This window comes from Loxodonta africana, chromosome 22, assembly GCF_030014295.1.
Source record: "Loxodonta africana isolate mLoxAfr1 chromosome 22, mLoxAfr1.hap2, whole genome shotgun sequence".
NCBI lineage: Eukaryota > Metazoa > Chordata > Mammalia > Proboscidea > Elephantidae > Loxodonta > Loxodonta africana.
This window is the reverse complement of record NC_087363.1, coordinates 17,039,087-17,055,865: the sequence shown is the minus strand read 5'-3', so window position 1 is coordinate 17,055,865 and position 16,779 is coordinate 17,039,087. Positions and strand designations below refer to the sequence as shown.

Here is a 16,779-nt window from a genome sequence, read left to right as displayed (position 1 = left end):
TCTCCAGCCTCCTGGGATGCTGACCCCACGGATGGATGTCTTCCTCTGATGACGAGGGCACGTATGGCTGGAAACGCTGCCATGATTTGTATCTGTTACAGTCAGCAGGGCCCATTTACAACGTTCCCCCAAAGAAATAGGGAAGTCCTACCCAGGTTCAGATACCCATTCCTTGCTCTGCTTAACCATAAATGTTCACTCAGTTCTGACCTGGGCCAGGAAAGAGCCAGCACATATTAGGACCTCCTGGGGTTTTTTTCTGGGTTAGGTTAGAGACAGCGCTGACAGCTCTCCATGTTTCTTCATTGAATCTCACCACAGCCCATGACACAGGTGTCGGACAGCTCTTTGTGCAGATGTGGAAAGGCAGGCTCAGGGAGGGAGCCCAGGTAGCTTGCCAAGGGGCACCTGGCCAGCACCTACGGAGCCAGGGTCAAATTCCAGTCTGTGTGAGTACAAAGACACACCCTCCCAGCAATGCCACATAAGGTGTGAAGCCACAGAAACGAGAGCTCATTTTGACCCCAAAAGGAGTTTGTTTGTTCCGCTTAGCTCAGCTCTTGTCCCTCAGATGTGCCTCAACATCACCCCAGCACATTTTCAGGTCCCTAAGGGAAAAGCAGCACCTTCACTCTCTTCACACTGCCTCACAACACAACAGGCACCTCTAAATGAATAAACATGTAAGATTTGGTTCTTCCTTTCCTGAAAGGCTCAACTCCTCTGAGAGAATGCTGCCTGGATTCCAGAGCTCCTTCAGATTGCCCAGATTGTGTCGACTTGTTTTTCCTCTGAATGACTCGGTCCTTCTTCTCACTGCGCCAGCCGGCATCCCTGATTTATTCGTCTACCCCCAACTCCCACTTAAGTGACAGCTGAGCTTTACTGGCAGAAGGGGAACATGGCAAGAGATGACAATATTTTAAAAGACACTGTGGGGAGTTTCTTGAGGGAGAGGGAGAGACTGGACAGAGACCCATGCAGCCTGGGTTGGTTCTTCTCCGGAAATCCACCTGACCAGGACACCCCAAGGCAGAGCAGCCATCTGAGGGCTCTTTGCTAGGCTATTGAGCACATGACAGAGGTTTGCGGTGGAGGGGCTTTATTCTTCACTTCTTATGCAGCATTCTTTGGGTGTTTTCTCAAAAAAAAAAAAAAAAATTGAGGGACCTCATTGTGGGGTGACTTGGAGCCAGTTTTCTATTTTCTTCAAGCAGAAGTAATTCTGACAAACCAGTCTTTGGTGCATGGTGCCAATTCTCTCAGCTGAAGGACATAAGATACTCAGTGGAAGACGAAAATTCTGGAAGGCTCTAGGTTGGCCGACAATATTGCTTCAGAGCCCAAAGTCAACAAAATCTGCTAAAAACTGAGCAATTGCCCGATAACCATAAAACAGGGGTGGGGCTGCAGATAGGCCTTATTTTCGCTCCCTCACCCATCAGTCATTAACGCTTGGCTTCGTTAACACGGTGAAAAGTGAGTTTTTAAGATGGCTCTGGTTCTGCTATTTCCTGACCAGTGGGCAACCACATCTCCTAGCCTCTTGACCTCTCATTTCTTCAGTTGCTTAAAAAAGAAAATGTGATGATATCCTTGCCCTGACATTTCATCAGGTTATTGTGAGAATTAAATTGGGGAATGTAAATTAAAACGCTGTGCCGATGTCACAGGTTTATACAAATGTGACTGGCCACATCATTGCTGTTGTTAGCATTGGATAGTTTGTTGCTATTACACCAAATTATTTATACTGCGCTCAGGCCAAAGGCAAAATGTGCGTATGAAAAGGATCTTTGAATGTGCAAAACCATCTTTAAATATTCTGGCGTCTCTGGGCCCTTCCAAGTTAGAGTTCATTCAGATCATTAATTTATAGATGTTGAAAGGAGACTTTTTGAAAATGCTATCTTTCCATAAATTGGTGCTCTGAAAGAACTAACAGAATTTGTGAGCATGCGCAGTATACACTGGAAGGCTGTTTCCCATTCTCTTTCCTCTGCTGTTCTCTTATCTTCAGGGTGTGTTGAGTGCCTGGAGTGTGGAAGTCAAACATGATCCTTACTGCACCAGCTTGAGAAGAAAAGAGAGGCAACAGTGTTTAGCAAAATAAAATGGATTTCCTTGCTTCCAGACATTTCAAGGTTGGCCACCCCGTTCAGTGGGGGAGCTGGAGTGCTGCCTCTTAGACAAATGTGACTGGATTAAAGCAGCAAGTTGAAAAGGAATAAACCGTTCGACATTGCCAAGATGAGTTACGTCTACAGGTTGGAGGGTGTATGCTAGGTCTCAAAAGCCCTGTTGACTCAAAAGATACTGCAACAAATCTCTTAATGAAACTCTAATACTGCAAACAAGGTTTACAACTTAGCGGAACAGTAAATACAGTGGGGGGGATGGAAGAAGCTTTACCCAAAACAGAATAAGACTGAAATCTTCAGTAGGCTCAAACCTCCTTTCCTCACTGGAGGATCCTGATATGTTAAGCAGCTCTGCCTTCCCCCTTACCCCTACATGGAGACCCTACCTGGCAGGGTTTATCACATCATGGCCTCATGTGCTTACATGGAAGGAATGAACATCACACCCAGATGAAAAAGCTTTGGCAGGAATCTGCCCATCTGCAAAGGCAGCTTCCCAACCGCCGGGTCACCCATCTCTCGCCTCTCCCGAGGCTTGTAATGGTTGGGTGAGCATGTAACTGCTGGCAGAGGAAGGAGGCAGTTAAATACTGCCCACACCACCTTAGACATTTGTTCTAATTTCCTTCTTCACCTGTAGCCTCACAGAGAGCTGTGACAAGATCAATCCAGAGCTTCCGCTCTTAACAAAATAAAAAGAGCAAACAAATAAACAACTCCCTCCCCCCATGGTGAGAAATAGCTTATGCCTTCTGGCTAGCGTTTTAGTAGCTTTGGGCATTTTTAGTAGTTTTTGGAGGATAAAGAAAAAACAGAAGTGGCACCTGTGCTATCTTTCTATTCCATGTACTTTCACCTGCCAAGTTTTAAAAGTAACATCTTCCAATCTGCTGGTGACAAAAGGTGTCCCAGAAAAGAGGCAGGTAGTTCACAAAATGCACTTCAAAATGCACCCCAGGATACCCTTGGCTCCAGTTCAAAGACCACTTCAGTGGTCCAGGCTCTAGATCAGAGACCACTGGCCCAGGACTGGGAACGGGCAGAAGCTTTGAACGCTTCTACCATCTAATCGACATTCAGCACCAACAAGAGTTTTCATGGTCTTTTACAGTTTTGTTTTTTTTTTTAAAGTTTGAAGGCTTCATCTCTATGTGAAGCCAAAACCCAAGGCTTTTTCCAAGAAGTGGGCCATGAAATTAGATTTGCAATGCACAAAATCTATCGTCTCATTTTCGGACAAGCTTGAGACATACTAGCTTGGATGGGAAAGTGATCTTACAAACATAAGATATGTAACTTTTCTTATATCAGGTTACTGTCATGAGGACTAAAAATTTCTGTTTCATTTCTAGCTATTGTGTAACTTTAGCAAACTCTGATATGGGGTGGCTCATTTTTCTTCGATGGAGGAAACATGGAAATGTATTTACACACAAGAAACATACATATGTGTGTATATATATAATGTATATTCAAACATGCACCCAGGGGAAGGAAGGGAGAGAAATTTCTAGTTCAACATGATCTTGAGAAATTCTTCCATATGTGGCAAAGTCCTCAGTTCGTCTGACATATAGCGATATATACATATACACACACGGGACGCTATATATACATTTATTCCACATTCATTTAACCTCAAAACATAAAATAAATTCCTTTTTTTCCTTCCCCCTCTTTAAGTAAAAGTTAGGAATAACAATTCTATACACAGAATTCATCTTCTGGGGGCAATGGAGCAAGTTAAACCCCTGGTCTGTTTGTTAGAATTCAAAGGGCTGTACTTTGGCTAATCTGTTGGTGAGAAAGCGCAAGGAAACCAGAGCATCCATCACAAAACCCTGCCCGCCGGTTCATGGAGTGGGCGGAGAGTGCATGGGGAGCCCAAGGCCTAAAGCTGGCTGAGGAGTAACAGGACCTGAGGAGGGGTCACTGTGATGGCATCACTCTCCTGGTGGACAGGGAGAGCCCACCAAGCCCTGGTTGACCAAAGGCAAATGCAAAATGCATTTGGCCCTCCTGGGAACTCCCCTGAAAAAAAGGAAGAGGAATAAAGCAGGCGGGATTTTCCCAGACAGAATCTGGGGCCAAGAAACATACTGGGGCCTGAAGATGTTGTCACCTGCCTCTGGCCACCACCCTCACATAAGGGCCTGGTTGCAGCATGGCTGGAAGTTCTCCTCCTGTAGGGAGCTCTACAGAACACTGACAAATCCCACCTGGGAGCAGGTGCCCAAGGCTCAGGTGTGTAGCATAGATAGGCAGACTTTTTAATGGTTGGGAGGGCAAAAACCTTTTTTTATTTTCAGAGCTAACTCTAACTTATGGTTCTTTTGCCAGAAGGAAGAGAAGGCATGTTTGAGACCAGAAACCTCAAAACCAACAGAGTGAGTGCTACAGCCTCCTTGAAGCAGGGCATAGGTTCAGCCCTCTGAGCATCAGTCTACATGTAAGACTTCAGAGTCCACACTCAGAAAAGAAAAACAAAGTCTGTCTACCACCTGTTGTGGGTTGAGTCACTGGCATCATTTTATTATATCTATATACCTGTCTCATAATAATTAGAAGGCAACGGTCCCAGGACAAGAAGGCAAAATCTAGGTCTGGGTTCTTTAGTGGCCAAGTAATTTGATGGCCTGTGTCAAAGTGGCATGTGTTCTACAGGGCTTTTCAGCAGAAAATGTAAGTGGCTATTCAGTGGTCCAAAATGTGTCCAGTGGTACAAGCTCACATCTTGGCTGAGGGGCGACACTTACTGTGACCACCTAGTAACTGGCAGCAGTACAGAAAAGACAAGAGAAGAATATTTATACCTGCAGACAGATTCTGCAAAGTGCCAAGTGGAGTGGGCAATATTTAGGGGTGAGGAAAATCAATTTTCTAGGAGCAGATTAGCAAGGTGGACATCCTAACGTTAAAGATCTGGAATGAAAATCCCAGCTTCTGCTACAGGTGGGTGCCCTGGCCAGTCCAATGGCAGCCCTGGGTGATTGGAGCACGCTCTGCTTCACTCTGAGGGCCTGGCTGGCTCCAGGCCCTCAAGAGTATGGAAGCCCATGGGTGAGTGAGCAGGAGAAGGGGTCCTGGCAGCCCACAGCCAGAGCCCTTGTAATCTCAGCAACTTCCTCCTCTCTGCGCCAGTCTCTTACTCTCCACGAATCCCCTGTGGCAATTCCATAGCAGTGGGGGAGCTGTAGGGAGCCTCATTTTGGTTGGCACTGGGAGAAGAGTAAAGGGGAACAGACAAAATTGGGGGAAATTAAAACAACGGTCACAAAAAAGAAAAACGGAAATAAAGAATGAAAGCTGGGGCACATGGAACAAGGACAGTAAAGTGATAATTCAATTAAACTTTGGTACATAAATCAAAGTAGGATAGATTTTACTGAAATTCATTATAAGCTTCATCCTTACAATGGCTCCCTTAGTTCAGATTTATTTGGTTCCTGGTGGGATAACTCACTCTCAGATGTTACAGCCTTCCAGAAGGTAGCCCAGGAGATGAACCAAAGGGACACTTTCACTTTCTGTTGTGCAAAGCATAGGGGCGACTGCCTGAAAGTCACTTTCCGAACTAAAACACTACTGGGAATGGGATCAGCTGCCTCTTTTTCCACCTGATACTCTTTAAGAACAGTATTTCCCAGAGCACAGATGTTACAAGAAAGAAAAAGTTCCATGATCACATAAGACTGGGAAATGCTGGATTAAATAAAATCGGAGAGGTTTCCTTCTTGTATGCCTTTCTAGGTCCTTTGATCTGCTAATCGCATTGGGACTCTCCACGATGAGAGTTATAATATGCAGCATTTTCCCCAACTCCTTTGCCCACCAAATCTTTGTCTCAAGGCTTTCCTCATGGGACTAATGTTCCAAAAGTTACTTTAGGAAATACTAGTCTAGACTTATAGTCCTTGGATTCCATTTCTCTCAAGTAGAACCAAAAATTATAATGAAGGAGAGGACAGGGAGGAAGTTGAAAAAGAATCTAATTCACAAGTACCTGGCAATACTTAAACTGAACTTCCTAAGGAAAAAGGAGTTTCTCTGGAAAATTAGGAAAACTGACTGATTTTTCACATTTCTTGGTTTCCTGTGTTCTTATCTCTTAATGAAGCTCAAGCAGCAACGTCAACATTTTGCACCCCCTGCTCCAGGAGGCACAGTCGGCCAACTCTGAGGATGACAGAAGGTCAGGCTTGGAAGGTTCATGGGAAGGGAATCAGGAATCCCTGGAAGAGACCTCTCTCCTTTAAGTCCATTTGGCTAATGGGGGTACACTACAGACATTTAGTTTAGGCCTCATCCAAATCAAACCCTTATTCAGAACCTCATGTTGTCATATATTGATGTAAGGCTGAGACTCTCTCCTAAGAAGGAGCTCCACCCCACACATAGCAGCCTCAGACTTCTCCACCCCACCTATAACAGTACTGGTGTGTACGTAATTATCTGTAGGGTTGGTAATCAATTGGGAAAGACTTCCTTAGCTTTTCAGTGACTATTACATTTTGAGGCTTAGACATGTTACAATGCACATATTGATAAATAAGTTGTTAGTGATAACTACATCTCAAGTCTCCAGTATACGAAAGGGCATTACTGTCATAGACCTGGGATGCCTAGTCAGAAAGTGCACCTAGTCCAGGAGTTCTAGCCATCTCTATCATCAGAGTCAACCTAATATCATACCATGGCTTCCTGCTTAACTCTCCCTAGTCTGTAATTGAAAGAGTGCAGCAAAGGAGGCTTTTGGCCTTGTTGACATCAACTGAAACCCACAAAATTATCTCTCTGGTTAAGGGTAGTTCATTTTCACAGTGAACCCTACTTGCAAAGTAAGTCCTTAAGTCATGGACCCCTAATAAAGTCATAATTACCTCTTATCTGTCTTCTTTTGATTGACATGACCCAAATGGTCATCAAATAACTGAATGAGATAACCGAGGACTTAGATTCTTGTCCTAGGGCTAGACGGTAACCTCCTTGAAGGCAGGGGTCATACCTGGCCCATCACACTCTCCCCAGAGCCCAGTGTAATAGCTGGCACAAAACAGATGCTCAGAATATTAGCTGAATGAGCTTATAACTAGTACCAAGTCTTCGGTCAATTCAAGCCCTTCTGGAGGGCCTGGATTTTTCATCTGCAGAGGTGGATGAGGCTATCTGGGTCTGTGTTCATGGGTTGCTTGGAGTGTTCACTGAGATAAAGAACATGAAAATAGAGGCCATCACCATCCTCTTCACAGCACTCTTCAGAAAGGTTTATCATACATCTGGCTACATGGTCTGAGCCAACCGCTCCCCACAGAATGTTAGCTTTTCTGGGAAGGGCTTCGCCCCTCAGCAATCATTTCTGCCCTATGACCACCTCCAGCGTCAGTGGGTAAGCATAAGGGTCAACAGAGTAGACGAGACACTCTAGTTTGAGATTACAGATCGTGGGAAAAGTAGCAGGAGACCAGCTTTTGTAAGCAATATCATTCACAAGGCTGGTCTATTTGATCAGGTGCCCCATCTCCAACAGAATAAGTCAGCATAGGTGTCTCTGTGATGAGGCAAACCACTGTGCTATCTCAGCAGGTACTTGGAGGAATTTGCCTCCAAGTACCTGCTGAGATAGCACAGTGATTTGAATTTGCCTCTAATCCTTCTTTCTGTCCCCATAGTGCTCTCTCTTCGTGTCTTCCTGTGGGAAAACCCAGGGTGGCCAGATAGAGGCGTGGCTCCCAGGAACAGCCAGAGTAGGTTCTGTAGACCCTCGACCAATAAAACCTCACACCTACCCTTCATTCAAGAATGTAAAGGCGTAAACGGGCAGGAAGGGACCAAGAATGAGAAGGAAGGGATTTTGTTAGGAGGATGTCAAGCACTGGGTCAGGTATGTGTGGGGCGGTGATGGTGGCGATGAGGGGTGAGAACAGAATAAATAAAACCAAACCAAAACGCAGACTTACAAGATGATGATATAAAGTTAATATTTCTCTCCACTTTCCAGCTCTCCAAACCAAGAACCATTTCTGAGCGCTAACCACACAAATTGGTGCCTTTCTGCACTTGGCTTCAGGAATCTGGATGTCCTATGTGAAAACCTTCTACAGCGTTGGGGTCTCTGAGGGTAGATGCTTCCAGGTGCAAAAGCAGGGCCAAGCTCAGGGGTTGGGGTGCCTCCTGGTCAGGGCCACCTCACTGCACAGCTCCAGGAGGCACCTCTTCTGTGGGGCTCTGTTAAATAGCACTGCCCTGGAGTTGTGCTCCTGGTAAAACAGCTTGGAGACTTGGAATCTTAGTACTCTGGGATGCTAGTGAGAGGAGGTGAAGAGGAAACAGAGTCACTGGAACAAGCGCTTTAGGAGCATAATAAGTACCCTTTGCCCAATAAACAAATAACCCACCCCCATCCATACAGGTAATTCCAACAAGTCATCCCCCTCACATATCCAGAAATACATGGCGAAGGCATTTGTATTTTCCCTGATGATTCTATTCCATTCCCTACTGCCACGTACCTCGTGAAATTGATTGAATAAGTTATGTTAGCAACACAAAGATGGGGACATAGTACAACAAAGGAAGAAATGCTGCTAACATTAACTACGTTGGTATATGCTCATTTACATTTAATTTCATAATTCATAATTTCCATGAAACTCACCTTCAGGAGTTTTCCTGCTAAACACTTAACAGTTTTTGCATTTGGTGGGTGAATGCAAACATCACCGAAAACCTGCAGGAGGGTTTTGCTTTTGTCAATCCATCTTTTCAGTTCCTTTACTTAGTCAAGGGAGACGATGGGTCTAAATCAAATAAACCAGACGCCTTAACTTCACTGACTAACATGCAAAGCAAAACCGATTCCTGCCCCTGTTGTTTTACTCCGCTGTCAATTTGCATCACTAAGGAATTTTCTAGGAAAGTGCTCAGCAAACTGAAGGCTTCTCTGGTTGCCAAGCTCATGGAAACAAAGTGCTTTCTCTTCAAACTCTGAAAGAGACATTCCAAAGGAACCCGCCATGAGATAGACTATGTATCTATGAAAGAAAGAAGGAGGGGAAGAAAGAATATGCATAACCTAAACAAGAAAAGACAAAACCTTAAAGAGGAAAGAGAAAGGAAAACATTTAGATTCCTTGAGTGATGGAAATAAATACCAAAGCTATTAGTTTCAGTTCAAAGAACGTATCACTTTATGCTGTTTATTATTTCTTCAGGATTATTTATTTTGTCTTAAAATATCCAAAGGGTAAAGGGTCCTGGAGGTAAGCAGCGATGAGACTGACCTGGTCTGGAGAGGGTCTGTGGTTGGAGTGTTGCGACCTCCCAGGAGACCGGTGGTGGTGGTGGTGGTGGTGGTGGTGGTAATGGTGATGGTCCTCATCATAGTTGTCGGCCATCAGCTTCATTCTGTTCTGGGTCTGCACAGAAGAAAAGCCAGGGGAGAGTCCGTCAGGAGCTAGAAGACCAGCCAAAGAGACTCGGGCCATAATTACTGCACCTATAGGGCTTCCTTTGTCCCTAATCCAGACGTTTTTATTTTTAGTCAAATTGAAATCTAATAGAGAAAGCACCCTGCCATTAGCTTCGGTGAAAGAGGCTTCGTCACATCCTTGAAGCTACAGTGTTCTTGAAGTTACATTTGTGATTTCAAGGGGGAATGGACACACTGTAAAGTGCTTTGCTTTACCTCATCAAGCACTCGCAGGGTTCCAGAGTAAGCTTGCAGCCACAAACTGCCAACAATCACATCCTATGCTCTAGGGCAAGCGAGAGGAGGATGCCCTGGATGAAAAGGTGGCAAAGGGCTGGTGGAGACACAGAACTGCAGACACGCTATGGCCTCATGGGACAAGGCAGTGGTGTCTTCTAAACGCTGGTGAATGTAAAAACAGAGATAGGAATGGTCTGTTGCTGTGATGACTTCTAGGGAATGGGCTCTCTGCGGACCATCTGAATCGACACTGTTCCTCAGGGAAACTGCACAAAAAAGCAAAGTCGATGGAAAAAAACTGACCACTGTAATTTACGCCCCATGCTGCTTGTCCCAGGAGGAAACTGGGTATCATAGTTAAACCCCTGGGGTCATAGAATTGCATTGTTTTATTATGGAGGGCAAGAAATGGAAACGGGGTGAATGGACCGAATGGGGTCACAGAATTTAGAAAAATATCAGGAGGCCATGAAAAACACAGATAAAAAGATCCAGCTCAGAAAGTCACATAATATAGAGGCGACGAATGTGGGTTTGGGGATAGCTGCCTGGATCGAAGTCCCTGATCCACCTCTAGGACAAGTTAACTGCTTGTATGTCTCGATTTGCTCAACTTTAAAATGGGCGTGATAGTATCTGCCTCCCTGGAGTTGCTATAAAGACTGAGTGGCATGATGAACTTCAAGTGTCCATCCAGTATCTGGTGTATAATGAGCTCACAACAAAAGCCTAATACTGGTATTACTATGATTGTTTTTATTGTTCTATATAAGAAACTTCCCCTTCTCTGTAGTTGCTGTCCCTCTATCTGTGATACCTCACCTGTTCCCTTTCCTTGCTTCTAAATTCTGGGTCTGGCTAACTCACAGTTTTTCTCTAGGTGCTTCTTCCCGAGGCCAGCAGACATGTGTTCCTGCTTACCTCTGTTCTATACCCATGGACTTACCTGTCCATCTACCTGTAGACCCTGAGCATACTGAAGGCAGACACGATCTCTTCCATCTACCTCTCCCCAGAATCTAGTACGTGACCTAGTAGACAATGGACGTGCAATGCATGCTGCTGGGATGAGTGAATGGAAGCATGAGAGGGCCATGACGCTGAGGGATGCTGCCACCCTGGTGATGAGCTGCACGTCTGTTCATAGCCAGGGAAGGTCACTGAAAGTTAGGGACAGCTTCTGAGTTGCCACAAAAGTCCCTTTGGTGGCTGGAGAAGACAATGAGCCATCAGTTTTTTAAGAGAGCCAGATATCAGGGGCTGGTGGAGCCTCCAACCAGTTGGAGCTTTAGTACGTAAAATAAACAAAACTCTGATAATAAAGAGCATTCTGGACCTAAGCTAGTGCATTCTTGTAATATTTTTCATATGCAATCTAATAGCCTCAAAACATTCCTCGGAGGAATTTTTACTACCCTCATATGGGATGGCAGCTGGAAAATTAAGGCGTAGATTTCGGTCCCCAGAGTCTCTTTCTTGACATAGAACTCAGAGAACTTCTGGGTCTTCCGATGCTCAGTCTCTAGGCTTTTCTCCTCACTGTGCTGCTAGTGGAAAAGGCACTCAGCTGAACAGGTAGACAGGGCTTTCCCATAAATTCTCCAGTTCTGCTAAATTTTGGAAACACCTCACATCCTAGTTCTACCTGCCAAAGGATGCCTCGTGATTTACTCAGTCCACTTTTTTAAAATGTGTACAGTATTTGAAAGGCCCCAGAGTGGATGTAAATAAAAAAAAAAAAAACAATAAAACTGGAGGAAGGGATCCACTTAAAAATTAAATTAAAAAAATCCCAGGCAACCTTTGGCAGCTGATAGCGTTTCCATCCTTCACTTGTCCACTTAAAGTGTCAAAAGACCCAACACACAAGTTAATTCTTGTGAGAAAGAGCAGGTCAGAGGAGCTGTTGCAGACCAAGCACCAAGGCCCCCCTCATCTGCCTGTCCTTGAACACAAGATTCTGAAATGCAGCGTTCACACCTAAAATTCCAGTACTATCAGGAGCCTCTACTTTTGAACTTGTGGACTACCTAATAACAAATCTGGAATTGTTTCTTCTAGTAGAATTCTCAGAGCCTGAAGGAAGCTGGGAGATAGATCCGCCATGGTCAAGAAGGAAGGGACTTGCCCCGAATGAACGATGGGGCCTAAATGAACAAATAATAACCCTGCTATTGTAAACATCATCATGCCCTGATCCTTTGGGGAAGCTCCTGTGATTTTATGCGATTATTTTCTTAGCAGTGACAAGCCCAAAGTCCCCTACCTTTGAACTGTATCCCACAAAGGAATGCACAAGCTAAACAAGATGCTGTATGCGGCCCTAAATGTGTCTGCTGCAATGAGGTGTTGGAGAGCAGGCATGTCATGGGATAAAGACTGCAAATGAATGATGTCATCTTTCCAATTTGGTGCTGAAGTATAAATAAACCTCGTTGTTCATGTGAATACCAGATCTGGGGGAAATGTACACACAGCAATTGTAAGCGGAAGAGGCTTCTTTTGATTAGTCTGGGCTGGAAGAGAAGAGTGTGAAACCGAGATGAAAAATGAGAGTTTGGTCTGATACCCTAGACCATTTTTATTTATCTTGCTTGTAACATATCCCCTGAACTGTGACTTCTTACAGGCTGGCTGCTAGCTTTCCCTTCTAGAAAAGGGTTTGACCAGTCCTGTGCCCTGAACTGTCAAGTTCAAAAAGGATCTCTTTCATCTTTTTTTTAATCCACACTACGTATCTTCATCCTCAACCCATTACTTTGATCTTCTAACATACAAAGAATGATCAGGAAGGACTGGAAGCCATGAATAACACTCCCTAGAGTCAATGGAAGGAAAATTGCAGAAAAAATTGTAACAAGGGTTGGAACAAGGATACTACTTGTCCCAGTAACTCCAGACGTTTGACCAGGTGATTCCATGTGCCTCAGACCATATCCCTGTAGCCATCAGACATGTGAGGTGCCCCCACCACAAAGCATTAGACAGCAAATCTTTTGGGCAGTCAAAACTGGAATCACGGGAAAACTAATATAGCATTGAGGGATGATAGCTTTCCACAAAGTACAGCACTTGGGAACTCTTGGACTCATTTAATGATCCACTGAAGCCCATTTTTATTTCTTTTTCCACGTCTACCAAACTGCTGACCTGACAGTTTTGCCTTCAGCTAACTGCATTATATTCTTTTTACTATATTATGTCACGACGGCTGAAACAAATCTAATCGGATTTCATTTTCTACTTCCTCTTTCCTCCAGGCACCACCGTATTTCTCTAGGGCAACAGTCTTCTAAGAGCTCTCCTTCCGCACTCTGGCCTCCCACTGGAGGCATTCCACAGCCGGCGTGACTTCAGACTCCTTGTTACTCTCTGGCTTCAGGTCCTTCAGAGGCTCCCACAGCTCTCAGGACATACGTACCAGGCTCTGTGAGGGGGCTACTGCTTGCCTCTCCAACGGCACCTCACGTATCTGTACCTTGGGACATGCTGTTCTCTGCTCCTGTCCTGCACTTCATCCTCCACCCCTTCCCCTGAGTTATGCCCCTTAGTTCTTCTGGCTTTAGTTCCAACACCGTCACCTCCGTGAAAGTCTTCCCTAAGCCCACCCCAGAATGGATTAAGTACTCTTGCCCAGAACCCTACAACTGCCTCCCCTCCATCATAGCACTCAATTCAATTAATGACACATGTCCACTAGGTTACAAATCCTTGGACAGAAGCTCTGTCTGGGTTACCCTTGTACTCACCACCTAATGCAAAGTCTGATATATAAGGAAATCTGTGGCTGCTAACCAAAAGGTCGGCAGTTCAAATCTACCAGCTGCTCCTTGGAAGCTCTTTCGGGCAGTTCTACTCTGTCCTATAGGGTCTCTGTGAGTCAGAATCGACTCGACGGCAATGGGGTTGGTTTTTTTTTTTTGATGTACACTACTACAGGTAAACAGCAAGTTGATGTGTGTCGAATGAATGCATGAACAAACAAATGAATGAGAGCTCACAGGCTGCATGCAGTCACTTGGGAACAGGTGGGAGGGCAAAACACACAACGAGAGCTCAGCATGAGCCAGTTCAGTTACGTGAGTTTCTACGTCTTTGTTTAAGTCTCCCTGCTGTATATTTGCTTTTGCTCGTTTGTTGTTATCATCGTTATTCTCAGGCATGGGGAGGGCAGAGTAAACGCACAGTGTGGGAGATGTCAGGAAAGTCACACCAAATAGTCCATGCCTTAGTAAACTGGACCCTGTGAAATACTCCACCACCTTTCCCCCTACTTACCCCATTAAGAATAAAGGGTAATGGGGTGCTACGAGGTTCATTTCCTTACTATCTTACAGGCTTTAGAAGAGCGTAAGTCAGTCACCTTTGCTAGTTTTATACTCTTTTTAGCCCCAAATCTCAACCATGGAAAACTGAAACTTTAGCCATTAACTAAAATCCCTGATGAACAACATCTGTGAAAAGGTGCCAGATACTCCATCTCTTTTGACATTTCTGAAGGGTTTATCCAAGGAACTCTTGAAACAAAATGAAAATCCTTGATTGACTAGTAATAGACTCAATAGCTTAATGGCAATATGTAGCTATAAAAGTGTAATATTAAAACTGCCTTTAAAAATATTTTAGCAAGGTGGCAATAACAAACTATGCTTTGATCAGTCATCTGGATCAAGTTAACAATAAAACCTTCATGAATATGGTTTGAATCAGAAAAAATATAGTAAGATTTGTTGCTATGGGATATGCAGATAATACCATACAATAGCAATTACACTTTCTTCTATCAGGTTTTCTTTTCTCCTACTTTCCCATCAGTGAAATCCGAAACGTTCCAGAACTCTTCCACTGGTCTTATTTCCGCCAAATCCGAGCAATGTGAATGTTCTTGTCTCCAACTAAAAGATGGGGAAACCAGACAACAATGGGGCAGTGGGGAGGGGAGGGATTTCCTGAACTTCTACTGGGCTCAAACAGCAATGAATCATGATTGGGTAGAATCTGGGCTCCAATGCTGGGGTCACTCTTAGAGGACAAAAACAAAAGCAAGACGGAAGGAGAAGCTATTAGAGGAATGTGCTGCAATGAGGAACTTTATGGGGGTAAGTAAGAATCAATGATGACTTTTACTATGTACATTGTGCTGAAATACATGCAACATTTACTGTACATCTGGAACCACAAGGACAATGTCACATATGTGCCAGGCGAAGTGTTCGACCAGCATGCTCTTCTTTATTACTCAGTTTTAAGATGGCCATTCTTAGGAGCCCTCTTTTTCAGATGAGGAAACAAAGCCCATGATCAGCTAGGAACAGGACTGACAGCTAGATTTCTGAGTCAAATCAGAGTTCCATGTAAACATCCTGTGATATGAAGGGGAAGGTTCCAGGCCAGGTGCATGGGATGAAGCAAAGCTAAAGAGGACATAATATCAAAAGGGAAGCAGGCGAGAAGGGAATGGTTTAAGTGGATATTCAGAGGCAGGACAGATCCCCTCAAGTTCCATGGGACAGATGCCACTTGAGCTAGGATTTGAAAGTTGGCTTGGATATTGGCACAAGGAAGAGTAGGTTGGGGAGATTCCATAGTAAACTCACCCTCTAATCACCCTGAGAGGAAAAACAGGTTGATGAGCAATGCTGGAACCCAACACATGCGTTGTATGAGTGTGTGTGTGGAGGTGGGTACTAGGAAAAGCAGAACCATTAGATGGTATCTTAGTTATCTAGTGCTACTATAGCAGAAATGTCACAAATGGATGGCTTTAACAAATTTATTCTCTTGCAGTCTAGGAGGCTAGAAGTTCAAATTCAGGTGCCAGCTCCTGGGGAAGACTTTCTCTCTTTGTTGGTTATTGGGAAAGATCCTTGTCATTAATCTTTCACTTCACAGTGCAGGGACCCTAGGTCCAAAGGATGCATGCTGCTCCTGACATTTCTTTCTGGGTGGTATGATGTCCCCCTGTCTCTCTGCTCTCTCCTCTCTTTTATATCTCAAAAGAGACTGACTCAAGATACAACCTAATCTTGTAGATTGAGTCCTGCCTCATTACATAACTGTCTCTAATCCTGCCTTATTAACATCATACAGGTATGATTTACAACACATAGGAAAATCATACCAGATGACAAAATGGTGGACAATCACACAATACTGGGAATCATGACCTAGGCAAGTTGACAGATATTTTTGAGGGACGCAATTCAATCCACAGCAGATGGAAAAGGCAGTTGGAGTCACACGGGGGTGGGGGGGGGGAGGGTCTCGAATGCCCTTGGCTTCAAGGGGAAAGATGACAAAGGACCAAGTGGGAGATTGAACCTCATTGGCTGGGTCTAGTGTGAAATGGTTTACCTCTGTCAATATAATCGAGAAGTAGAATTCATTAAAAAAAAAAAAAAAAATTGACCCTAAAGCCTGTGAACCAGGTAGCCAGCCAGCCAAGTTACAAGCAAAAGCTGGTATTGAGGCCATGTCATCAAGAGATTTCTTTTACCTATAGATGCAGGGTAAGGGCTGCCCACTGGACCGTTCAGGAAGCATCCATCCCAAAGAATACAATGCAAATGATGACCTGGATTTGGGGATTCCAGCACTCCTCACCATGTACTTTCTCTGTATTTGAAGGTTTCTTTGCTATCAAAAAAAAAAAAAAAAAAGGATTTGGGTTCCTACCATGTATCTTTATCAGAAAACAACAGCTGGAATGGTCCAGATGCATTTTTGGTTATCACTATTAAGGGGTTCCTACTATAGCCCAGGAATGCTACTCAACATCCTACAATGCAATAAGATAGCCCTCCACTGCAAAGAATTAGTCACCCCAAAATGTCAGGAGCGCTGAAGTTGAGAATCCTTGGCCTAGAGAGCATGCAATAGAAGGGGACTATTTTCTTTGTTCCTTTACTGGATGTGGGGAAAGCAGGGAAC

The 16,779-nt window shown here is 44.4% G+C and overlaps 1 protein-coding gene across 1 annotated transcript in view; it reads right to left on the bottom strand.

Annotated features, from left to right (window-relative positions):
- Positions 1 to 9,358: 9,358 nt before the first annotated feature.
- Positions 9,359 to 16,779, bottom strand: part of ERC2 (ELKS/RAB6-interacting/CAST family member 2) — an 866,181-nt gene continuing 858,760 nt past the window's right edge. The window contains 1 exon segment of the mRNA XM_064275182.1: positions 9,359 to 9,556. Within this exon segment, the coding sequence (XP_064131252.1) occupies positions 9,359 to 9,556 (198 nt within the window).